Genomic DNA, 26750 nt, shown 5'->3' with positions numbered 1-26750 from the left:
CCAAAATGATTTTTTGCTGTTACAAATTATCAAACATTAATGCATTTAAACTGGAAATATACCGTTTTGCCCTTGTCAATAAGTTCATTTTTGCAGATAACAAACTTCCTGTATACATTTCCACATCAAAGGTAACAGAGTTGGTAAATGTATTGACACTCCCACCCCTTTAGTTTATTTAACATCACAGAAAATCCATTTTTAGCATTGCTCATGTCACTCCATGTTGTTTTATTGAAACCAGCTTGAACTGAATCTGTCAAGCCTGTGCAAATGTAAACAATGTCCTTGAAATCCAAATATCCGAATTGGCAGCACTGAATGAGAGGTTAGCGTGCCTGTTGACGCAAATGGCAAAGTGATTAATCCCAGACTGTGAAGAGTCAGTGAAACAAGGCTTTATTCAATGCAGTGCAGCCACTAGTTAAACACAGGTATAAATAATAAAGGCTGAACTCCTGAACTACATGTCTTAAGTGCTGACATTGGTCAATATTTTCACTGGCACACCAAAGGAGTTTGGAGCATGGCCGTATGTCTCTGCACTTCATAATGTTTACTGGTATTATGGATTGGCAGGGCGGTCAGAGGAGACAGACAGCCGTGTAATTACAGACAGACTCACAAGCCTGACAAGTCCACAAACAACATGATGCTTTTAGTCTTGATTTTTCTCTCACACTAAAATTTATAGTTTATGTTGACTGTAGTTTTTTTCATTTTAAAATCCAGTAATATATATATTATAATATATTATAGTGTAATATATGTTATATTATAATATATTAATATATTACTGAAAATGTTCATTACTGACCATAATGGAAGTCAAAAATAAAAAATGAAAAATATAGATTTTTAACAAACCAATATATATTTGTACTTTTAATTAAAAAATACTTAAAATCTTCAATCTGATGGAATGCACCACTAAAGACAACAATCCCAGAACTAGAGTATAAAACTGCATATAAAAGATGGATGTAGTCATCATGACATCACCCAAAGATCAGTTAAGACCTGTCACGAGGGTACAAGTTGGATATTTGCAGTGTTGCACTCTAAGATATTTGTAATCAGAGATTGGCTGAATGTGTCAAATCTGACCAAGAAACCGAGGGACACTGTTCACCCATTTGCTAATCAGTTGTCAAGTCATAATTTTTAAGCTGGTATCCCTGTTTATCTGCCTTTATAACTCTATGAACATCATGACACATTAAAGGTGATTTTAAAATATCTAAAGAACTAATCATATTAATATGATGATCAGAAACTTAGTAAAGTCACACAACATGGGAGCAGAAGGACATTTTGCAGGTTTTTTTGCAACTACAGGAGTCACTCAGCTTAAAGACCTGAAGTGCCATTTGAGGAGTGATTGGGATACTGAAACAGTACTTGTGTGCTTACCAATTATTTTGTAACTGACAAGTCAAAAATCTAAAAGTCATTCTTAGGTTGTACTAAGTAAATCTATAAGCAATATGCCACAAGACTTCTGTGAGATCTCTCTACAAAGAAAACTCAAATGACGACAAGGAAACAGTGCTTTTGATCAAGTGATACATTCTTTAGTCACACATACATTCAAAGAGAAAAAAACAGATAACATCAGGTAGGATATGCATGTCAATAAAGCAAACTTTTACAGTTACAGATTACAAGAGGTGATAAAAATGGTTTAATGTTAGATTTGAAAGAAATATAATGGCAAGCAGGGAAGTAATAGACAGACAGACAGACAGACAGCGGACATACTAGGATAGGTGGATAATTCAGAAAGCTATGAGAAGCATATGTCTGTGGTGCCTTTGCTAACTATAGCTAGCAAGAAGCAGCATTGTCTTTCTAGTGACTTAACAGGTGTGGAGTGTAAAACAATCCTTTGACAAAGTGGAAATCTAATATTTAATAAAGCTAAGGGCCTTATATCAGAATTTAACCCCAGGTTGTATTTTTTAGGGCTGACAGTTTTTTCCTCTGCTTGGCAAGGTTGTGGTTTTCTCCACAAGATGCTATCTCGAATACAACAAAACAATGTGAAAGTAAAGTTTTTACTTTGCTACTGGAAATTTGTTTTGGAGTACAATTAAAGAGGCCTGGGTCTCTTGTGCAGTCAACAATGTTTAATTAAAAACTATATTTCAATGACATGTGGTGTAATAGGCCTGTCAAAAGACCGCATCATTGGTCATTAATCGCCAAAAGTAACAGCTGCTTATGCTGCACTATCCTTAGATTCTTCAACTTGAGATTTGACCGCAATGCACTAGTGATTTCCAGTTTATTTTTATCCATTTAACTCGGGCTGTAAATAATAGAGATCTCATCTCATGCAGCTACCCTGCTGTTACAGATATTTATTTTTGTATTCTTTTTTTAAATGAGGTTAAATCTTTATTGCCCTTGCAGCTTTATTAACAGTCTCACCTTCAGAACGACCGTGCCAATGGGAGTCTTAAAGGAGCTGACAGACTAATAATGAGGCAAGAACACAATTAAAGATAACAGGCTCAACTCTAAGTTCAGATTTCCAGCTACAGCACCAGCAATAGCTGGATTGGTTCTATTAACAAATCATATCTAAGACACCAAAAACATGTCCTGCCCTTTCTCTGTTCACTGTGCCAGGTACGACTTTGTGGAAATAGAAGATCCGACTGAGAAGACAATCCTGGGTCGCTGGTGTGGGTCACAATCGCTCCCAGGTGGTCACATTTCCAAGGGAAGCCAGATCACTATTCGCTTCATCTCCGATGAGTATTTTCCCTCTGAGCCGGGATTCTGCATCCGCTACTCCCTGCTGCCTGTGGTACGTGCATGATTAACTGCTAAAATAAAATGTGCATTGTGAGTAGGTAAACACTTAGCTGTCAGCGTTTCTTTCCTGCCATCTTCATCTTGGGAATTTACATGGCAGTGAGCAGTGCCTCTCCATGTAAGCACAATTAAAATAATTTGCTTGTTACATAACACGGGGTCTTAATTTGCAATCATCCATTCCTGCTTATGTGTACCCAAGGTTTTAAGCATCACTGGGGAGAAATTATGCTTAGGCACACTGGAACATCTGGCACCTGTACTGTCATTTATTTTAGTTATGAAGATACACTGAAGACAGAATAGCACATACACTTTTACAAAAGCAAAAACAATGTATACACAATAGCTGCAAAGGCGTAAGTCCAGTGAAGTTCATTCATGAATACCAAAACCACTAAAATATCTTAATTTACATTAACAAAAAAAGGATAAATCTTATATCATGGATCCTGAAATACTGAAGTATGCAATGCCAAAATAGAAATAATTGAACTTTAATTTTATTTTATGTTTTTTACTCTTCCATACGAAGCCAAATGTGTTCTAAACCCGTGATATATCCATGTAGTCACTTCAGTCTGACATAGGAGGTGTTGCAGTGTCACTAGAGATTGCATTCAAAATTTGTCCACTGACCCTTTTTGGGGGGAACTGGATATTCTGAGTATTTCTGAATTTTCCAACTGTGTTTCTGTTTATATTGTTACATCATGTATTATTCAAATGAAGTGTTTCTGTATTGGTTTGTACAAATACAGTACTGTGCCTTTGCACAGTTTTAGGCAGGTGAGGAAAAAGTGACGTAAGCAAAGAATGCTTTAAAAAATGTTCATCTTTTTTTTCACTAATCAACAAAATGCAGTGAATAAACAAAAGAGAAATCTAAATCAAATCAGTGTTTGGTGTGACCACCCTTTGGCTTTAAAACAGTATCAATTCTTCAAGGTTGCACACAGTTTCTGAAGGAACTCGGCTGGTTGGTTGTTTCAAACATCTTGGAGAACTAACCACAGATCTTCTGTGGATGTAGGCTTCCTCACATCCTTCTGTCTCTTCATGTAATCCCAGACACACTCAATGATGTTGAGATCAGGGCTCTGTGGGGGCCACACCATCACTTCCTGTACTTCTTGCTCTTCTTTACACTGAAAATAGTTCTTAATGACTTTGGCTGCATGATTGGGGCCATTGTCCTGCTGCAGAATACATTTGGGGCCAATAAACAATCATTTATATTTCTGAAAGCATTCTTTGCTTACAGCATTTTTTCCACACCTGCCTAAACTTTTGCACAGTACTGTATGTATCCCAGAAATATGTATTTGATTCAAAGATACCCAAACACTGTTTTATTCTGCTGTTTTCTATTGTTCCTCTTGCCTGTAACAGATACTATAATCACTAGTTCCAGTCTTACCTAATCTTTGTTTCCATTCACCTTTTAAACTTCTGGCAGACATTTATCCACTGTAATTTACAGTGTGTGCATAAGCCAGAACTCATAATGAATAAGGGCTCCAGCAACAGTACCCATGAGGTTTGCATGTGATCATGTATAAAAACACACTGTGGAAAAGATACAGTACAAGCTAAATATCAATCAGTCGAATGGTAGGATAATTCTAGTTTGCTGTCCATGAGTTTTTCTGTCTTGGCTCTATGGCGATGATTCAAGGGAAATTTCTACAGCGTGGGTGGAATGGTCATAAATTCAGTGTTGCGATTGTTTAAATGCCATTTACCCAAAAGAAAACTACGAGAATCTGGTTGAAAGAAGTAACTAAGCCAAGTTTTTTGGGGGTTTTGGTCCACCCCAACCCTCTCTCTACATTAGCTCTATAGTCTCAGGTTGGTGTTCCCATTATAACTGCTCACCTACTAAAGGCTGATAAAGGAATGAAACAGAAAGGGCCATAATAAACTTCTGACCTTGTGTAGCTATCATGTGGTGTGATTAAATTTAAAGTTAAGTAATTAAGTGACCGTTTTAATTCTTTAAAATGATGAGCAATGTAATGCAGAAGTTTAAAAACCAGCAAGATTAGCCAGTTATATTCTTGCCAGAAGGTCACTGGCCACTAGAGCATTTCTGATATCAATAATATCTGAAAAATTATTAGTACATACTTTTGTGTCTCTGTATAGCTACTCTTCTATGTCTTCGTCTGTCCTCTTCCCATTAGTCATTCTCTTGCTCCTTCTTTTTTTTTCGGTCTTGATATGTAGACCACACACAAACACAGAAAATCCATTTGTCCCAGATCCCACACTGACAAAAGCCTCAAGATAAACTAAAGAGATGACTGCCATGTTTTAACCTGTCATGTTTTAGTTCTGTTCAAGCTAGTTTAAGTCAACAGTTTTACTCTTCATTAATCCCTGATGGCCTGTAGCACAAATATGTGACGGAGGTTTCTGAAATGGCTTTATATTCACTGTCTTAATTTCTTTGTGCTTCAGAGTTGTTGGTCTTTTGGTCTTAATTCACAATATTATTGCATTCTTTCATCACCATTAAAGCCCAGAATAGCATTGCTGATAGCAGCATGAACCACCAAATGATTTACCGTCACTCTGAACACATGCAGAGTGTCATGCAAACCTCAAAGCTGTATCACAAAAACAGTTAAACAGATAAGTTAGAAGATGAAAGGTATTCATTACTTATATATTATCTTCCAGTGTTAGAGTCAGTAAATCAAATTACTGTTTTTGTATCAGTAGACTGCAGCAGGGCCACAAGCAAGGTCAGGCTTTAACCAATATGAACCCAATAAGATGCTATTATAAGGAAAGATTTAATGAAAAAATGTTTGCAGCAGAAGGAAGTATGAAGTAAATGTGTTTTGTATTACTTCCTTATTTGAACAAGAGAATGAGTACTGTGAGGTTTTTTTTGTTTTTGTTTTTGTTTTGTTTGTTTTTGTTTTGTTTGGTTTTTTTTGGGGGGGGGGGGGTTATTGAACTATATCTCTTTATGAATAATCTGTGAATCTATATGCAAAGAATGAGATTTTTGTTACTAGAAGCTTTTCAGTTTTTGCTTCCAAGTTCCCATGCTGTATTTCAAGAAGTACTGATGAATCACATGCATGCAGGCTTTGGCTGCATGCAGTTAAACAGTACTGTATGTGTGGATTGCAGAAATGAAATGCTGAACTATCACATGTCGTCAATTCAATGCTTTATTGTCTTTTTACAATTGCATTTGTTATTTTTAGTCAGACAAAAAAGTTGACTGATACACAGGCTAGGACGCTTTGCAAAGATATCCATTAGCCTGATAGCCAAATGCTAAAAGCCACAAAATATTGGAAACTGAGTCATTAGATGCTGAGCGATGTAGTCCAAGAATAGAGTCTCTAATGTCTGTTTGAGTTCATAATTACAAATTGTAGTATAACACACGGTCTATGCAGGCACACACAATATTTCAAATAGTGTCTGACAATAAAGTAGAAACCACCAAGAAGTGAAACAGGGAAGGTATTTAACTTGCAGGAGAAACTGGCAAATAAAGCTTCCTTTGCCTGCATCCTTATTTGAAAGGGGTTACCACAACGGAGACACATGTTTGATTTGGCATAGCTTTTTATGCTGGATGCCCTTCTTGACACAACCCTCCCAGGGATTTGTGTCTCCTCCTAGTCTTATGCTGGGGATCCTCCACGTGTTAGGCAAATGTGTTAAATACTACACTATGGAGTCAATCAGAGTATTATAATCAAACATTATACTGTTAAATAAACAAATTACACATATTTACAAAGTATATGCACCTAGAAAGAGGTAGGGCAAGTTCCAGAAAATAACAAAATATTATCATTAATTTTTAATTTTTAAATAAAACTAATAAACAGTAAATTTTGATATTACAGCTGGTGTTGCAGGTGGACTGGTTCTCTACATGACTGATTGTCTTGTCTAAAAATCTTCAAAACAATGCAGTTGAGGTGTAGCTGTTATATGAAGCATCTAATCCCTCTGTTTTTTTATTTCTCCATGAATTCTGTCGACATATTATAACCTTGGCTTTTAGACGAAAATAAATCATTGAGGTGTATCAATGTTAATGGGAATTATCATTAAAATAATGCTTTATTTGAATCTTTAAGAAGTTATCCTTGCCATCTGTAATAAACCCTTTAGAGCACATTGCATTTGGCATCTATCAAAAAGAGGGGTTTTTTGTACTGTAGTGTACTCTAGTTACTACAACAAAAACATAATCATGAGCAGAATCCTTGCCATGCAGGCTGAACATCAGGCTGAACCAAAAAAGAGCAGTCATTATCATTATCACAGAAGCTTAACTTACTATGAAGCACAGTCACTGTATCCTGCTGGTTTCAATGGTCTTCCTTGATTACCCCTGACCCTTTCCTCTTGTTCTCATTCCTCTTGTACTCCACATTAACAAGGATACAACAGAAATTCCCAAAGACCTGCTGTTTCGCAGTGTAACCACTCAGAGAGATTTAGATTTATCTCTCCAAACAATTTTACCTTTCAACAAGTGGAAGGCCAAAAGTAATGGTAGACATACATCAGTGGAATTTAAAGGCTTGGTGCTTTGATTCATCTGAGTTCATCTGTAATTCTCGTAAAAAATTGTATCATGTTCAGATGTTGACTTTTGCCTTTCTTTATCATCCATCATTTCCTCTCTGTTTTTACATAAAACTTGCTCAACATCTTTCATTACACTTTCAAGTGTTAAGGAAGGTTTTCACCGATTTAAGCAAAGCACTCTCTGATTTATGGGTCAGTCATAGCAGAATGTCACAGTTTTGCAGCGACAGTGTTAAAGTTGCTATTTTCAGACACATTTTTACATTGTGGCACCTAAACTGGATCTCCTTCATCAGCCATGTTGAAGCCATACCTATTTTAGCATCAGATTTATTTACCTACTTGTTTTCTCTAATATTATTAACATGCATTTATGCATCTATACACAGAAGTTAAAAGTGAAGAATAAGCAGTTCATAGTTGAGATAACCATCCTAAATAAAGCATAAATAACAGTTAAGAGCAACACAACGCCTAAATATATGTGACATTTCATAAAACATTTTAATTGGAAAAGAAAGAGTACTTCACGAAACAGCAGGTATTTGAGAAGTTTGAACTTAAACTTAATCCCTTAATAGCAGATTGACATTATTCTCCGGTGTTCAGTTCCTTTCCATAAACTGTTTGATGAAACAGAGACCAAGTTTTTCCTTCATGTTCCAACTCTAGAAGGTGCGGAAACCATGATGGGGAAAAGGAAGTTTGGCCTCCGCACGTTCGGTCTGCCTTCCCTTTGAACCTTCCTCTGACAGAGGAGGAGCACACAAGAACAGCAGCACTCTGTTTCCTCTGTGGTCAACCAGCAGCTACTGGAACCTCATGCCATGCAGGGGCCAGTACTTTAGTATATATTTAAACAAGCAATAATTCCTCCCCACCACTTCCATGGAATGAAAGGGGGAAAAAATAAGACCCAGCCTGTAATTCACAGGAAGAAATTTTAGAAAAAGCAAAAAGGCTGAGGCAAAGAGGTTGTTAAAACACAGAAGGAGAAGGAGGCTGTTGAATAGGGCATAAGCGGTGTTGAGTGGTGTGCACTGTGGGTTACAGGGACAAACAAAACATACATCATTGTGTCTGTGAGGTCTCAGTCCCCAATTAAACTGCACTGTTACTTTGAAAGGAAACATCATCCTACCAGCTTTGTTTATTTAAATGGATTGAAAAGAGTTTTACACACTCAGGATCTATGTGCCTTATCCTTGTTTGAATAGCAGCAAACTACACTAATCATATAAAACTGTCTATATGTAAACATGAAGACTTGCATAGAAGCTAATGGGGCAGGTAAAGAATGCAAGTCTTTCCTAAAGAGAATGAAAATGACTGGCAAAGTCATACAGGAGCTTTACCGTTGGCATGATGGAACTAAGGTCTGTTTTTACGGCAACCTCAATTGCAGTGTGTGGCATATAGTGAGAGCAAAAAACACTTTTTTCACGCACAACAAACCAAGTTGCTTACTCAAAGTCCTCTTGTGCAAGGAAGTGGTTTTCAAATCCATGTGAATGAGAAGATATTGTTTTTCAGAGCTATTTCAAAAAGCTATTTCAGAATTGTCATCTCAACATAGTTAGTTGAACCTGTCATTTTAGATACCAGAAATAAGAACGTGTGGTTGTGCTTTATGAGAACAAAGAGACTCAGAAACAAGGAAATCACTGCTTGAGAACAAAGTTCTTCTTCGGGGTAAGGGGGTTCAGAGGCTTTGGTAGTGATAAGAAGCACTTTAAAATCTTCAGAATAAACAGTTTCAGCCTTTCAAAAGCAAGTGATATTTTTTGAAACATGCACTCAGCTCACTGCCCAAGTGGCCTTGACTGCAAGTTGGGTAATACCATTTTAGGATGCTGTCTCTGTGTGCTTCAACTTATATAAGATTCGAAATTGCATGTACTTTAGTTTGGTTTGAGGACAGAAGACTCCACAATGTCTGTGCTTAATATGCAGAATTGTCTAGTGTGCCTTGGGCTGCTGGCTCAGCATTTATTATTTATTTATTTCATAAAAGATATAAATGGAAGATAATAGGAGTTGCTAAGGTAGACAAAACAAAATCATAGATACCAGTCTGGTCTATTAAAAACACTTAATAAAAGTTACAAATTGTGATTTTAGCCAAATGTTTAGTCATTCTGCCGTGTCACGAAGTGTCTTACAGTTTAATATTTATGTCTTGTGCTTTCTATTACTAAGTCAGTCAATTCAGTTTTGTCTATATAGCCCTAATTCATAATAACAGGCCATCAAGGGCCTTTATATTTTAAAGTAAACACAGGGACAAAAGTTAAAAAAGAGCAAATCCTAACAGTCAGACTGTCCCCTGTGAATAAGTGCTTGGTGACACTGAGAAGGAGGAACTTCCTCTTAACAGGAAGGCTCATAGAGGGGCAGCCATCTGCTGTGACCAGTTGATGGGGTGAGGGCAAAGACAAGAGTCTAGACAAGGACAAGACACAATCTATTAAAGACATTCAGTAGTGGCATAAAAATGCTTGGAGTATGAAAAGAGTTGAGTGGAAAAGAATGCACAGTACATCGTGGGAAGTCCCCCAGCAGCCTGTCTACATAACCAACAGATGATTCACACTGAGCCCTAACTATAAACTTTATGAAAAGGAAGGTTTTGGAAAGAGGGAAAAAACAAGCTCAAAGCCTTTGCTGAATACTGCTTTACTCACTTTGTTTTAGCCATTTGTGTTTTAGATGTTCATTTATCACAAAATTACAACTAATGAAGACCTTGTGAAGCAACTGGGTTTTTTTTTTACACAGAAAGTTAAAACTCTTACATGATAAATCTTAATTATACATTAGCTACAACTACTAAAAAGCCCTTGAGGAACTTCATCTAATTTGGAACATGTGTGCATTGTTTCTATAGTTAATTAGTTTATTTGACCCTGAAAAAGCGTTACAGAATATAGCATAACTGTTCATACATCTATGTCTTACACCTGTCACACAGACACTGCTCTGAATTCAGTTTTGGTGGTCCATGTGTTCCTGAATTCCCTTAAATTGGCTCCCTCATCTGCTACTTATAGCTTTATTCACACCATCTTGATGTGTCTCTGAAGGATTGCTTGGCTTCTCTATCTGACGCTGAGCTTGCAGAGTGTTGCTAATTGGGGGAGTGTTGCACCATCGACATTCACAAGCTGTTAATGGCTTCCAGTCCATACAGTTAGCCACTGCCAAGGCTCAACTAATAAGAATCACAGATTCTCTCTGTTGTCTGGAAATACAGCTGTATCACTCATACGTATGGTGCTATATGACCATTTTTTTTCCTATAAATAATTCTTTCACATTTGTGATTGTGTATCTCAGTTGGTGCCAAATAAACCAAAGATATGCTCAGTGGTTATAAAGGAAACCTCATTAGCATGAGTCATATCTGTGGCGTGAACACAGCTGTGCATCAGCTGTATTTTTCCAGCCTGTGGTGCAGCCATGTCAAACCACTGGCATCTCATTTTAAAGTCATTGCCAGGGGGCTTGGATTTTGAGCACACTTACGATGCCAATAAATCTTATTAGTGTTGTTGGCGTTCTACCTTTTCATTCACTATGAAGATCTTTCTATATTTTTTTTTAACTTTTAATTACCTTTGTGTCTAGTCCAATTTACAGAAGTATGCATCTTAATCCTGCTGTCTTCGTATGCTTCAGCAGTCAGCTGACGCGCATTATAGTTACTCTACATACATGTATTCATATTATCAGCTAGGTAAAACATTTATTTTACAATGTTTATCTTTACAATGTTAGTACCAATGAGAAAAACTGCCACTCTTCATTCGGTCCTCTCATTTATTCCCTTAAAACACAGCTGCCAAAAGGCAACATTTTCAGTGTTTTCAAGCTTTTTTTTATGTTGCTGTTGTTGTGTCACAATGTTTCCTTCTACCTGTCAGTCACGTAAGATTAGAGAGACCAGTGAGCTGACATGTTGGACAAATGCACCATCACAAGACTGAAAGGTCTAACAGATTAGCCCCTTCTCTCGTGGGAAGAGTAACACACCAGGTATCAATCTTCTCTGTGACTGCTCGCTGTATCTCACTAGAGAGTTCAGAGCTTGAAACAAATAATACTGTTGCCAACCAAATCTACAGAGATAAATGTTGGGATGGAAAGTGATCAAAGGAGGTGGCAAAGATGCGATCTCATTTGGCGGCTTAAAAAATGTCTCTCATTAATTCCGATTTGGGTTTTTTTTTGCATCTGCGAGGGGGACTAATATAAAAAAATGTGTATTATTTTTAAATAATTAAATTATAATTATACTATTGTATTACTCATTGCATGGTCAGTTTTTTAAATGTTGAATTTGTTATCATGTTTGTCATGTATGACAAATTCTCATTTTCATTTTTATTTACAGACTGAAATTTCAGTCTTCAGTATGTTTCTGTCAAATGTAAGCGAATGCCTTCCAGTTTGGCCCAGTGTGGAAATCCCTGCATGAGTCTGTGATCCTCAGAGACTGTAGTCACTGTTAATCGAAATATTAGTTTGAGTCCCAGCTACAGTACGATGTTATGATTTTCAGCTTAACTCAAGTCCAGTTCACCATATCGTTTAATGACCTGTAACTCAAATTAAACTTTATATTTTATCATGATGTAAAATGTACAATAGCAGAGTAAGGTCATTTTTAACATCCTGTCACCAATGACAAAATTCCTCCTTCACTATAATTATCCTGTTTTAATATTTATAACCTAAAGTACACTTCCAACTTTTAAATGTCACACAAAGTGGCTGAGGTTTAAGTATCCTTGAGGCAGTTTATGTAATGAGGTAATTATTTGACCTTATTATGTATGGCACATTTCATCTTATTGAGAGAGTTGTGTATTTATTATGAAAGCTTGTTTAAAGACTTCTTCCATCAAAACCCAAAGCTATGCAAGTTGGACTCTTTACATTAAAAAAACCACTTTTTTTCAGTTAGTATGCAAATGACCCATCTGTTCCATCTCTCTTCATTTGATTTGTTGGTTTTCCCACAGAGTGTACCAGAGCCCAACGCCCCTGCAGTTCTCCCTCCATCCCTGCAGGATATTGAGGAGCTGTCAGAGGCTGTGACAGAGCTGAGCACTGTAGAGGAGGTCATGAAGTACCTGGAACCAGAACGATGGCAGATGGATATGGAAGAGTTGTACAAACCTACATGGCATGTGCTGGGGAAATCATTCATCCACAGTAAGAAGGCCCGAGGTAGGACATTATTAACATGTTTGTTTTCATGAATTAAATGTAAATTTAGTCCAAGAGCCAGTACTGAAATGATTAATATTAAAAGAATATGTTTTGGTGAAATGTTGTGTTGAAATAATAACATCTGACGCATTTGAGGTGGAGCTGATCTCAATCTTCTGAGGGAAGAAGTTCAACTCTACAGCTGCACGCCACGTAATTTCTCGGTATCCCTGCGTGAAGAGCTGAAAAGGACAGATGTCATTTTCTGGCCCAGCTGCCTCCTGGTGAAGCGCTGTGGTGGAAACTGTTCCTGCTGCTCTCACCGCTGCTACGACTGTCAGTGTATTCCTGCCAGAGTCACAAAGAAATATCATGAGGTAAATATCAATTTGATCATGGCATGATGAAATCCATTTGATGTTTATTTTGTTAGTTTTTATCTGAACACATAATAATATGAAAAACACCTGCAATATGAGGTAGAAAAAATAGTTTTAATTATGGAATACGTGAATATTACTGCAGTTTTATTCAGATTTATATTGATTTTTTTAAACCTGGTTTTGTGCTATTCCGTTTTCTAAAGTTATTTTGGTCCTCATCTTGGTACCATCCTTTGTTATTTGCCTTTTACTTATCATTTTGATACAAATATGGATTCTACTTTCTCTCCTAATAGCGTGTGGAAGTAATATAGGTTGTTTGTACAAACAGAAGGCTTAGTGGTCTCTAAGGCCAGCAAATGCTGGGCCACAAGCAGAAATTGGTTACACGGACTTTGAAAGGTTTTCACTTCTTCACAAAGTTTTACAAAAGTAATTTGTTTTCCCCTGATCTATGACATTTTAAAACTTGTCCTTGTATTCAAACAACAGATTTAAAAGATTGACAGTTACTCCCAAACGATTATATGTGGTTTAGAAAAACCACCACATTGTTTATGGATCTTGTAGTGAAACAGTGCAAAGACAGTTAAAATCAGATTGCCATTTCTTATTTTGTGAATTTTAACATTCTAATTTTTTTTTAACCTTCCAAAGTTTGCTACTTGCATACCATGTTACTTACAAAGTGTTTGCATTTCAATCAAAAATGGAGGATTTTTTGAAACCCAAACCTGATTTATGTACATTTTAACATGCATTTTTCAAAACAAAACAAAACAAAATGTACAATGAACATAGAATTTTAACACATCTGGGTTTTTATTTTTTTACCATTACATGCAACATGTCTTACACATGTCAAAGCAAAATATTATTGGTTGGACTGGTTTGATATTTACAATGTACTTCACAAAGATTTTTTTTGTTATACCAAAATCACACAAACATTTCCACCCATCATCCGTGGTTCCACTTTGCAAAGCAGCAGTTAAAGGTCTAAATAACCTATCCACTCAACATGCTTTAAAAACACTGTTTCTGGCCTCTTTTGTAAACAGGTTCTACTGTTGAAACATCGAAGTGGTGTACGAGGTCTCCAGAAGTCCATGACGGATGTGCCCTTGGAACACCATGAAGAGTGTGCCTGCGTATGTAAAGATGATTCTGACTGACCTCAGACATGTGTAACAGCTGCCAACAGAAGCATGCGGGATGTTAGAAATGAACCTCTGCCGCTGTTCCTATCTCATCCACTACCACTGGAAGCTAACAAGATTCTCCTTTTATCCTGATGTCCTTTTACTAATTGGATGAAGCAGAACAGACTGGAATCTAATAAATCTTCCAAATGGATTTGACTGCTGTGGAATACCAATAGAGTGCTCTGAGTCCATTTTAGAAAGGCCAAAAAAAAAATCACTGGAGCAGATCTGGACCATTACCTATGAGCTCTGAAGACTATTTTCTTCCATTCTTCTGAGATAAGAACACTGAGGCATTTGCGCCATTTCTTCCTGAGGTCTTTTTTAAAGTTCAGTCAGTGTGGGCTGATACTGTCATGAAAAATGGGAGCTTCTTTGTTCAAGTACTTTTTTATATCTATAAGTGAGCTGGCTCCAGCTGCCTTGCCTTGCTCCCTTGGCTCCTCTATTATTACCATCAAGGCAAAGAAAGGTGGTTTTTAGCCGTTTCCTTTTGCTCCCCTCTTGTTTTACCACAGAGTTTGTCTGTGGCAGTGTACAACCACAGTATAGTTAAAATGTAACACTAATGAGACTGCATTACGTGTAAATATTTTGTTTACATTTCTTTTCTTTATTAGTGTGCATTTTCTGCCAGAGTTTTTCAAAGATAAGATCAAAGTTGCACATTCAGAATCAGTTAGAACTCCTTTTTTAAGTCTTCATTTGATCCATCTCAGCAATATTAAATCTGCTTGCTCAAGACATGCCTGGCGTCAAACCATTTTTTTTTTCAATATTTGAGATTGTTCACAATAAGTATTTATTTGTTTAAGGAAAGGGAATTTAGGTCCAAGATGACTTGTGTGCTACATATTTCCTGTTTACTAGCCTCCTCTCTGTTTGTAATTTTTACATTTTGATTTTCTTGTGGATGTTTTTTTTTTTTTTTTTCATTTTTCTGTATGCCAATATTATTTATCTCTACTTTTGCTACAACTGTTTGTGTATTTTATAGTATTGGAAAGCAAAAATAAATTCTTCCATTTCTAACAGAATATGTAGTACTTGGGATTGGAAACTTTGATCCAACCACTGATATGAATATAGTACCAAACTCCAAAAAACAAAGGCACACATACTTATGAAAATCATCATCCACCGATATTATTGTAACCATGAAAGTAAATGTTTAGTTTCTAAAATGTTTTCACAAAAAATAAAAAATGAACAATTTTGCCCCACTAAAGTGGGGATGGGTTAATTGTAAACTCTAAAGTGCCCATAGGTGTGAATATGAGTGCGAATGGTTGTCTGTATATATGTGTTAGCCCTGCAACAGACTGACGACCTGTCCAGTGTGTACCCTGACTCTGGCCCTAAGACATCTGGGATAGCCTCCAGCGCCCCCTGCAACCCTGAAAAGGATAAGCGGAAGTGAATGGATGGATGAACAATTTTGCCACATAATGTAAACAGCGAGTCCCATTTATGAAATAGAAAAGTGTGACGTATTATATTATTCTATTCAGTGAATTTTTCTCAGCACAAACTTTGGTTTACCTCTGATGCACATTAAGGTGAATAATAATGCCAGGCAATCCACTAAATGTTTTGGTAACCCAAAATGAAGCATTATATTTATTCACGTGCAAATTTCAGTTAACATTCCACTAAATTTAGGGTCAGATATACATGTTGTGCCAGTTCAAACTGGGTTTGAAGTACTCTTGGTATTTACAATGAGAGCACAGTGACAGTATTGCACGTAACAGGTGGGAACTCAGACATGTTTGTGATTGGCCCAGGTGCATATGTGTTTCTGGGAGTTCTTTTCTCAAGTCAAAAAAGATAGAGAGAGGAAAATATTAAAACTAAGTGTGATTTACTAATGCTTGTAACACGCAATTTACTGCTAACTGTGCCAGGAAAAAAAGCATGTCTCATTTTTTGTGCCAGATACTGAATTGAATTGCCTGTGTTTAAAAAACATTACATGTAAAACTAACCACACCTATGCGGGGATCGTGTGCACATGCTATTTTGTCCTATTTAGTAAATCTGGCCTTTACCCATCGATGGATAAGTGTAAAGAATATCCCAAAACCTATTTAGAAAACCAGTTCCTGTTGAATTCTTATAATGGAATATAAACTGATGATGAATTTATTAAATAATAATTTATATGGAAGTCTAGATTGCTAAATCAAACACTTTACCGTGGTTTACTATAATATCTTGTGACTATTGGCAATAGTCGTGCAAATATTGTACACAAATGAGTAAATAGTAGGTTGGAATTACACTGTAGAGAATGATTTAGAGAACATGATTTGCCAAATTTCTCACTAATCATGATTGTGTATGAGTATACTTTTTAATCCAATAACACAAAGTTGGCAGGATGAACGTATGTTTTCCTGAAGAAGTGTGTTTTTCACTCCACAAGCTCTTTATCACACTATGAGCAGTATTGTTCATTCTCCCCTTGGCCATCAGGTCACCCAGGAGGAGGTTCTCATTTGTCCATCTCACACTGCTGTCCTGGCCAATTACTCTGATCTAATGTGCACCCTGGCAGGCATCTGCGGTGACGCCAGATGCTACTGCACAAACCCGCCAGCTCCCAGTGTGGCTTTTATAATATTAAACAGATTGTCTTTCTTTGTTGATGCAGTGCTTCTTTGCAAAGGAAACCTCATTGCACTGGCACGAGATCTGATATAGTACGAGGAGTAGGTTTGTTGTGTTTATATGAGTGAGTGGATGTGTACAGTTTAAATCTAGCATTTCCACCCTTCACCTGCGTGCCTTTCTGCCTTTTGCCATATTTTTATGAAATCAAAGCAGCCTGAGTCAGGCTAGACCTCATCATCATAGCACAACATTTTTTGGGCAGTTAACCAATTGTAAAACAAACGCTTATTCTGTGTTCCAATTTAGGACTTTTTAAATATTCTGTAGCTTAAAAAGTAAAAACCTTGGAAAGTATGGTGCTGTAAGTGCAGACACACTGCAGTCCACAGAAAATTCAACATCAGTGATTCATGGCAATAAAGGTGATAATAGTATATGATTCTGCAGAAGCTTTTGGAATTACTCGGACCAAAGGTTGAAGCACAAGGACATTCTCTTTCTGCCTGTAAATGAATGCTCTTTGCAACACAAGACATTCAGCTCAAATATTTCAAAGACGTATTTGAAAAATCCTGTTAACCTCTAATAAACTGCAGTTTTGACCTTGCCTATGCATGCCTCAATAGATGAAAAGATTAAACCTCGTACACATTCCTCCAAATAACCACAGGAACATAATAAACCATCCCTCAATTAATTTCTTCACAGATGTCCCTAATAATTGTGTGAAGAGTTTCTATAACCCATCAGGTTCTACTGCTCACATCATCAATCATGTTTTGGTTGGAGACATAAAACATATATATTCATCCATCCAATCATTTCCTTCCACGTATCAAATTCTGGGCCCCAGTACGGCTGGAGCCTATCCCGGCTGTCACAGGGCGAGAGGCAGAATACACCCTGTGCAAGATGTCATTCTATCATAGGACTAACACAGAGAGACAGACAAACATTCACACTTACATTCACAATTAAAGCAAATTTAGAATCAGCAACTAACCAAAGATGTGTGTCTTTGATTGTGGGAGGAGTCTGGAGTCCTGGAAAAGACCCCATGCAGACATGGGGGCTATGGCGGTAGGGAAATCTGGCCAGGATCCTTCTTGGACACCTCCTACAGTAGGTGAGGTGTTTCACGAGATTTCAGGACAGACCAAGGATAGAAAGAAGATTGTGTTTCTGGGCTGGCTAGTTATTTATTTCAGTTATTTTATATTGGGGTCAAAATTACACTAATTAGTTTTGTCATATAAACATAATATAAATCATGTTTACTTGAAATGACTGAAAACTAAGGGATTAAGAGTTAAAAGATGGTCGATTAGCTATTAAGTAAAAGTGGATTGTTTTTTGGGATAAAAACTACAAGTTGCATTAAAGAAAAGTATGCATTTTTGTAACTTGCCGAATTATTAATAATAATCTATTTTTTGTCCTTACATGACAGATATTATATAACTAATGGTGCTGCAAGAAAAAAAAAGGTTTTACTATTTTCCTTTTACAATAAACTGTTTTTGGGGTCCTCAGGGACGCTATGTTAAATATGGTGGTAGAATGAAGGTATAATAAAAGAACTCAAACAAGCAGCGGCTGGTGTAATCTTTAAAGTTATTCATGTAGAAAAAAGCGCATTAGTTGGAAAACAACTGCAGCAATGTGTGCGGTGCAGCAACCAAGCAAAACTAAGTGTTCAGTAACTGAGCTCCAAGAATGAACTTAGTTCTATGACCTAAACCAAACTTCTCAGGCGTTGCAAGTGTGCCTGCTGCACGTCCCAGCTCCAGTCCAATCTGTAAAGAAGGCAGCCACACAAATAGGTAGACACAGAAGCTGGGTGGCTTTGCACAAAGAATGAAAATGCTGCAAATACAACTAGTATTGTATCTTTATAGTTTACTAATTAAACTAATTGACATTGAAAAACTAGTTCATGCATTTATTACTTCTAGGCTGGACTGGCTCCCTTCATTGGCTTCCTGTTAAATCCAGAATTCAAAATCCTGCTCCTCACATAAAAGTCTTAAATAATCAGGCCCCATCTTATCTTAATGACCTTGTAGTACCATATCAGCCTATTAGAGCACTTCGCTCTCGCACTGCAGGCCTACTTGTTGTTCCTAGAGTATTTAAAAGTAGAATGGGAGGCAGAGCCTTCAGTTTTCAGGCCCCTCTTCTGTGGAACCAGCTTCCAGTTTGGATTTGGGAGACAGACACTATCTCTACTTTTAAGATTAGGCTTAAAACTTTCCTTTTTGCTAAAGCATATAGTTAGGGCTGGACCAGGTGACCCTGAATCCTCCCCTAGTTATGCTGCAATAGGCATAGCCTGCTGGGGGATTCCCATGATGGGTTGAGTTTTTCCTTTTCAGTCACTTTTTTCACTCATTATGTGTTAATAGACCTCTCTGCATTGAATCATATCTTGTTATTAACCTCTGTCTCTCTTCCACAGCATGTCTTTTATCCTGTTTTCCTTCTCTCACCCCAACCGGTCGCAGCAGATGGCCCCGCCCCTCCCTGAGTCTGGTTCTGCTGGAGGTTTCTTCCTGTTAAAAGGCAGTTTTTCCTTCCCACTGTCACCAAAGTGCTTGCTCCTAGGGGGTTATTTGATTGTTGGGTTTTTCTCTGTATGTATTATTGTAGGGTCTACCTTACAATATAAAGCGAAGCGCCTTGAGGCGACTGTTGTTGTGATTTGGCGCGTGTGTAAAGATGATTCTGATATATTATATATAAATAAATATTTATATAAATAAAAATTAAATAAACTGAATTGAATTGAATTAAATGCATTCTGGGCTTTACTGCATCGATGACAAGTTACTGAACTGATTTCTAATGGATGCAAGCACAGCAAAATGCCTTTAGGTTTAGGTTTCCGTGTTTTCTCATTTAATTTCTTTCTGCTCATTTTGAATACTTTGGTTTTTTTTAAACTGTCACCCCCTGCCTGTACCCAAAAGCTTGAAAACCCTCTGGCATTGTCTCAGATATCAACCACCAGCACTTTAGCCAATGGCAACCACAGCAGTGGTCTGGCGCTGTCATTTTCCATCACTCCTGACTAAATTATACTGTCCAAAAGTTTGACTTCAACCCAACAAACAACAAAGGGCTGTTACAGCATTTTTTGGAATATAAATTTATTTATCTGCTCTTCTTGATTCCCGTAGTGATTTGCAGGTCTTGTTATCATGTCCTCCAATGAACCTTTGGTTACGTCTTCTCCGAGACCAAACACGAGCTCAGCAAGTACTTTTAGGAGCAATTAAAATGGTATGCATACAATTTTCTTTTCAAAAACCTGACAGATGTCTTGTGAAAACAGTATCTGCTGTACATTCCAAATGTATTTTAAATATCGTTGCAGTGCTGTTGCACACAAAATATGAGTTGCCATTCTGCTGAACTACTTTATGTTTTTATCAAGTTCTCCTATTTTATTTCCAAAATAATTCACTACAGCTTTCAGAGTGTTAACATTAATAAACATCCATCTCCTGTAACTGGCAGCTGACTCTAGATTTCAACATGCAGTCTGTGAATTGATCTTAGCTTGAGGTTGTTTATAACTGTGCTGGAGCACTGCCTGATAGAGGAAATTTGGCAGCCCGTTCAGATGATATCTCCACCATCCCTAATTGGTTCACAGTACATGGATGGAAAGGCCAAATTGACGGGTGCATGTTACGTTTCTGATAATTATAGGGTGTTTCAGTGGCGGTTTTCAGAGAACAAGCTGTTGTTTCTGGGAATGTAAGGTCCTTGAATTTAGGTAGAATTAATCATGGGTCAAAGCATCATTTACAAAGCAACCCAACAGAGGAGAGCTCTGTGTTGAACATACTGTAGGTTAAGTCATTTGACAGATGTCTCCCTTTTCAGCTTTCATCTCCTCATTACATCCAACATTTAACCACTCCACCTTACCACACCAAGATGAAAGGTTATTACATTTACCCTGTACTCTATAATACACTATACATTAAACATCCTGCTGTAAATCAAATATATAGGCCTATGAAACCCTAGTCACCAAATGTAAATTGTATCCAAGCTGTCATAACTTCTAATATATGGTGTGCTTTTAAAATAACATAGCAAATGGATATTGAATAAGTGCTTTGCATCACCCTCAGCTAGCGATTCTGTGTGAACTACATAAAGGTTGTATGTGCCCTGTAATATATGCAGGATGTGCTGGCGGTGATGCAGGCATATTGCTGGGGTGGGACTGATTAATTCTGACAAGAGAGCTCCCACTATTATTTATTAACCTTAAACACAGATGGCCATAAGGGAGCTGCATCCTTACTAGCAAGTCAAAGGTCACCAATTATTAACAGGCAGTGATTTGCTAACCCTGGAAGTCCACCTTCTTGGTTTCTAATGATCATTCAAGCTTTGGAAAATCAGATTTGGGGTGTGGTGGAGGGGGGTAGGACTTTATTTTCCTATTTTAATATTCAAAAGTGCAAAGGTTAAAGTATTAAAGACGTGTCAAGAGAAATGAAGAGTCTTCTTTATTTTCTTTTAAAAAGGTTAAAAAAGCAGATACTTGGCAGAAATATTTTACTTTAAGGAAACCACGTTACACAGACCTTTTGTTTTGAGAAGTGTGTGAAAAGAAATATTACCAGTAGTTGCAGCCACTGTGAAGTGGATGATGACAGTGGTGATTAAGTTATTGTATAAAGCTATAAAAAAAAAAAAAGATATGGTAGTATCGGTGTAACAGTTATCCAAATGCTATGCCTTCTGTTTGCTTCCCTTTAGTAAAGAAAATAAATGGGCAGCTTATGCTGTGTTACAGTGATATCTGTCTCCAGCTAAAGTTTACTAGTATGTGAGTCAGGCTAGAGTAAAACACTACAGTATTTTTAACTTTTAAATAGCACCAAATTAAATATTAAGTCTGTTAGCAAGAATTTAAAAAAAAACAAACAACTTAATTTATATTTACATTAGGTGTAAAGTCAGAAAAAAAGACCTATGCTTTTTAATGCTGTGTCTCATTCAAGTGACAAAATGTAATTTTGAAAGCCCAAAGTGGTAAAGATTGATGTTAAATTAGGCCAGGTCATGTGATGTATGCTGTCTCATTACTGGGACACATAAGTGCAACAGAGTGAATGCTAATATTACACCCGTGAATTTTCCACCCATGGAAAAGGCTTATTGCAGGGTTTCCTATAGCCGTAATTCTGACTATGAATCACAGAAATAAATAACATATCAGATTCAAGATGGCAGGTGAGTGATGTGCTGTGGCTACATATCAAGGTGACAGATGTGTGCTCCATATGGCCCTAGAACACAAAGGTCATATAATCCCCAAGGAGAGTTAGATTACCACTAGGAGTGTCGTGTGACTGCCAGGGGACCTAGATCTTCATACCCCTCTTAGAGAGCTAATGTGTCGCAAAGACTGATTTTCTTTTAAAAAATCCAAAACATAAAGCCACTAGTTAGAGGTTATATTTTTTTATATGTATGTCGTAAAATCTACAGCGTGAATGTGATTGTACATATTTTATTGGAAGTATATAATTGACTTTTACAATAACACATGCTCTTCTTTTTGCTGAAATTATTTGATTTCATTTAGGACAATTAGGTTTAAGTTCAAGAAAGACACTTAAAAGAATAGACGCTTTGCTTTTGTATGACTTTATGTTTTGAGAGGCTTGAGTAAGGGGGGCAAACTAACCTACAACTAAATTGTTATCATCACCTTAATTCTAGATTAATCATAGAGCAGAAAACTGATCTTCACAATTTTACCTAGGCTTTCACTTTAAATTCATATTCAGAAACTCGAGCAACAAAGCAGAAAATTTCGCTGTTACCTGTTTTCATCCCTTACAAATTTAATTGTGTGGAGCAAATGTCACATATACCAGATGTATCCCAACCTTTAAAGTCATCAGAGTCTCCTGACTTAGCCTTTGGGGGCAGCATTTGAATATTGCTTCAAAGCTAAAACTGTCATGAAACCAAGCTAGACTAAAGGAAGACACATCACTTTTATTTCCTACTCTGTTGGATTTTTTTTTGTTTATCAGATGTGATATATAAATAAAAGTGACTTGATATGTTAAATCAAGGATAACCGTCTCCAATTCAGTTGCACAGTTGTAGTGTTAACACCAAAAAAAGGAAAATCAATTCTACCAAAAAATGCAATACTCAAAAACCTTGTTCTCTTTTAAATGGTGGTTTCATAGCAAGAAGGGGAAATGACTAAAGGGAAGCGTGTAAGCTAGGGGTAGAAAGTTTGTTTTACAGCTTTAAAGCGCTGCACATTAGATCATAGACTGAACACAGCAGGCACAAGAGTCTTTGACCATCAATGAATTATTTTCTTTTCTACAAGCCCGGACTTGCCCCAGCGCTTCACTTTGAGTCACACGCACAAATGGGCCGAGTCAAATGGTTTATGCATCCTGTTTCCTTTTTTCAACAGTGTTTGAAAGGAGGGGTCACAGACCACATGTGAGGCACAACACAGGTCCCAGTCAGCAGTCCACTAAATGTCCCATTCATGTCGAGGCGCTGCTGAGCCAGGGCTTAAAATCTACTTGACTGATGTGGTCACTGGGAAAAAAAACTGTAATGCATGGGGTCGGTTTACCCTGAAGCAACGCAAGGGGACAAATTTAGAAAACTGGTCAAGTCTGATCACATGGAGCATTTTCTTTTCCAATCATTCAGTTTCTGGATATTGTTCTTAATTATCTAAGGCACTGATATCAGTGCATTCAGCACAACTTCAAGCTCAACTTAAAAAGCCTGATTCAGTTGATGAGGAGCACACTGAAGCAGAGCTCCAAAGAAGTTAACATTTCTAACTTTCCCCCCTGTTATCAATGTAGACATGTATTCCAAATTAAGTCCTGAGTTTTAAACTAAAATAAACTCATCATATGACCTTATAAACAAAGTCCAGCCAGTGTCCTTTTAAGGAAGAAGAACAATGTTTGAACATACCACAATTTCTGAGCTATAATGGTGGGAACCATGTACTTTGAAGAGAGACCAAAGACAACATCAGATATCATGTATCTGCCTGTGCTGCCACAGACACTGAATCTTAGCGTATTTTGATTTCATTTTAGTTCAGTTGACATTGTTTTATCTCAGTACTTCTACTGCATTTTTCTTGCTTGGTCACGTTTTCCCTTTTCAGTTTATGCTCTCTGGTAGCACTTTTCCCCACCAGTGCCCAGTTTGGTCCCTAGGGGACCATTTGATTGTAATCACCAGCTGTGTACCTCTTAGAAGTTGTTGGGGGAGAAACTGTAGGTGTTGGTACGTTCTGTTGAGATGATCTCACATTTGTGAGTGTCTGGGTTAAACTCATTTACCTCCCATTTTTCATACGTTTTTTTTCCCCTGATAGATTAAACTGTGAAAATCTTTGAATAATAAATATTATATAAATGCTAACAGAGTGTCCAAAAAATGTTTTTGTGCTGTCAGTGAAGTTCATTTTGAGACCAGTGTAAAGCACAAAGACCTTCCTTAACTTGCACCCCCTCATTAGAAAAGGTGTTCTGATCTCTAGTAGTTAAATTAAAGAAATAAATTAAGAAATAAGGTCCTTTTTGTGAATTAGAGTGTTGTTTTTGGGTTTTTTTAGACATAAAGGCTATGATGTCAATCAACCGCACACAAAAAATCCTTCTTATATGTTTAATTCTACTGTATCAGTAAGTCACCCCAAGCCATCAACTCTGTTTTAAGACCAAAATTCTTGGATTTATGTGACCTTACTTAAAAATGAGCTGATATATCAAGATGGTACATAGTAAACAATTACTTTAAATTTCTCAATCATCATTTAGAACTTTGTTTTATTAGCTGTGTGCTCCAAATTAATGCAAAAACAGACTGCATCGAACAGGACAGACCATACTGAGTTGTCAAGACCTATTTGGTCTAGAAATGAAGACTTTGGGAAGGCAAATCCCTGAACGGGGACACTGCTGTTGTCTAAGTGCTCATTTTTTCCATCAGATATACACTTGAGAGCATGTTCTACTTAAAATCTCCAAACGCACCCTGATCCAGCAGAAAATATCTTTGGGGCCAACTTGCTTTTAACCTGCTAATTAAATATTAATTTAGAGTCTTTTCTTGTCATCTCATATTTCTCTGGAAACTGTTTTTTAGGGTCCTACAATATAAATTGAATGAAAGTGAAATGTACACACATTTACAGCAATTCATGCTGCAATTACTGTAAGACTTGCATCATGGTTTTGTCAGTAATGCAGTAGATGAGCATTTCAGCAAATTAAAGTAACCCTTTGTTGCGGGTTGATTTCTCATTGTCCAGTGAAAGCATTTGTCACAATCATTTACAAGATTTGCATTCAAGATGTGATGTAATACAATAACCTTTGATCACATAACAAAAAACTATCTAAAACTTTGCCTTCGGTTTTCAGCTCCTACTTTCTCTGAGACTGTATGGCAGTTAGTGTGTAGCATGGCTTTTCATATAACACTAACTGCTAAAGTTTTTCTGACGAAAATGTCTTTGAAGTTGCCCTCTGATAAGATCAAACACTAATATAAATCTGTTACAGAATTATTAAATACAGAAAGTACACAACAAGCAAAAAAAAAAAATCCACTTGCTTTCCTCTCTGAGGAGGCATCAAAGCCTTCTCAATCCCCCAGGTATTGGCTTGAATAGGTTAAAGCAGCACGACAGGACTTGTAGATCAACGATGGGCCATTGCTCTTTGATAAATACTACGTACTGCCAACAAGTAAGCACTTTGCAACTGAGCTTTTTTAGTGATAGCAGTACAATTTTGAAATTACTAACTACTTTAAAGAGTGTTTGTTAACAGAGATCACAAAAACAAAATGACAACCCAGTGAAAGAAAAATAAAGCCACTTTGTTTTCTCTTAATTTATTGAAAAAAAGAGCATTTCTCATGCACTGAGACATCAGTCACAGGTACATTCATCAAGAAGTCAACAAGGTCATCAAGCTCTGGTTTTGGTGGCATGGAAAATAAAAGACTTTTCTTGCATCATACCCTTTATGGCCTTTTAAAAGTGAGTTAACTGTGAAATAGATTCTTAGAGAGATAAGTGGTTTGGCACTAGCTCACTGTAATTCTTTAAGCTGTGTTTAGGCCTGCAGTAATTTATGCTGGCTGCTCAAAGAACAAGTACTGACTTAACTGTACATCTAACTACGTTTTTTGCCCAGCTTGCACACTGTACATTCACAGCAGTACATGAAGTTGACAGGGCGTAGAGACTGTTTTCATCTGAAAGCACACTGTGCCAAGTAACTGCGCCTTAAATGAGGCTGTTTTTATTGGCTCCTTAGCGCTTGGCTCATGGTGAGTATAGCTTGAGCAGGCACAGCCTGTAGTGTTAATAGCTTGTAAGGTCCTGACTATGCTTTCAACTTCAGCGGTGAGTGAGGCAGTTTGTAATTATTTTACCCACAAACAATTATGCATATTTCATCTAACTGATAAAAGTTTCACCTCCACATGTGTTCGCTTTCTTTACAACATGCCATTATGCATGACGTACTAGTAGCTCATACCTATGAACTCCAGTATTAGAGCTCCTTGATATTACTGTGGAAAATGTAATGGGCATTTTCCCATTACATTACCTAATTTACAACTTAGTGCATGTTAGTCTGGATTTATTAAGGAAATAACTCCACGGTAGGGAAAGTCAGGTCCTGTTGTTTTACGAGTAAATGAAGCAAACAGTGCATTTAACCATTCAGCCTCAAAGGAGAGATCTCGAAAACATTTCTGACACCTTCCCATCTTTTAAAGTACATTTGATGATTATTAAGATTACATTTTGACAAGGTCTGAGAAATACAGTACAGTCTTTTCCTAAATTGTAGTTTTAGTCTTTTATGAAATGCACTGTGTT

At 37.0% G+C, this 26750-nt stretch overlaps 1 protein-coding gene across 1 annotated transcript in view; it reads left to right on the top strand.

The window, feature by feature from the left end:
• Positions 1-18408, top strand: part of pdgfc (platelet derived growth factor c) — a 48956-nt gene extending 30548 nt beyond the window's left edge. The window contains exons 3-6 of the mRNA XM_040010354.1: positions 2635-2815; positions 12423-12630; positions 12769-12989; positions 14057-18408. Of these exons, the coding sequence (XP_039866288.1) occupies positions 2635-2815; positions 12423-12630; positions 12769-12989; positions 14057-14170 (724 nt within the window). The 3' untranslated portion in view covers positions 14171-18408. The remainder of the gene's footprint in view (positions 1-2634; positions 2816-12422; positions 12631-12768; positions 12990-14056) is intronic.
• Positions 18409-26750: the final 8342 nt, after the last annotated feature.

This window comes from Simochromis diagramma, unplaced genomic scaffold (genome assembly GCF_900408965.1).
Source record: "Simochromis diagramma unplaced genomic scaffold, fSimDia1.1 OVJJ01000585.1, whole genome shotgun sequence".
Classification (NCBI taxonomy): domain Eukaryota; kingdom Metazoa; phylum Chordata; class Actinopteri; order Cichliformes; family Cichlidae; genus Simochromis; species Simochromis diagramma.
Note: the sequence above shows the minus strand (reverse complement) of the source record. Positions and strands in the feature narration are given on the sequence as shown.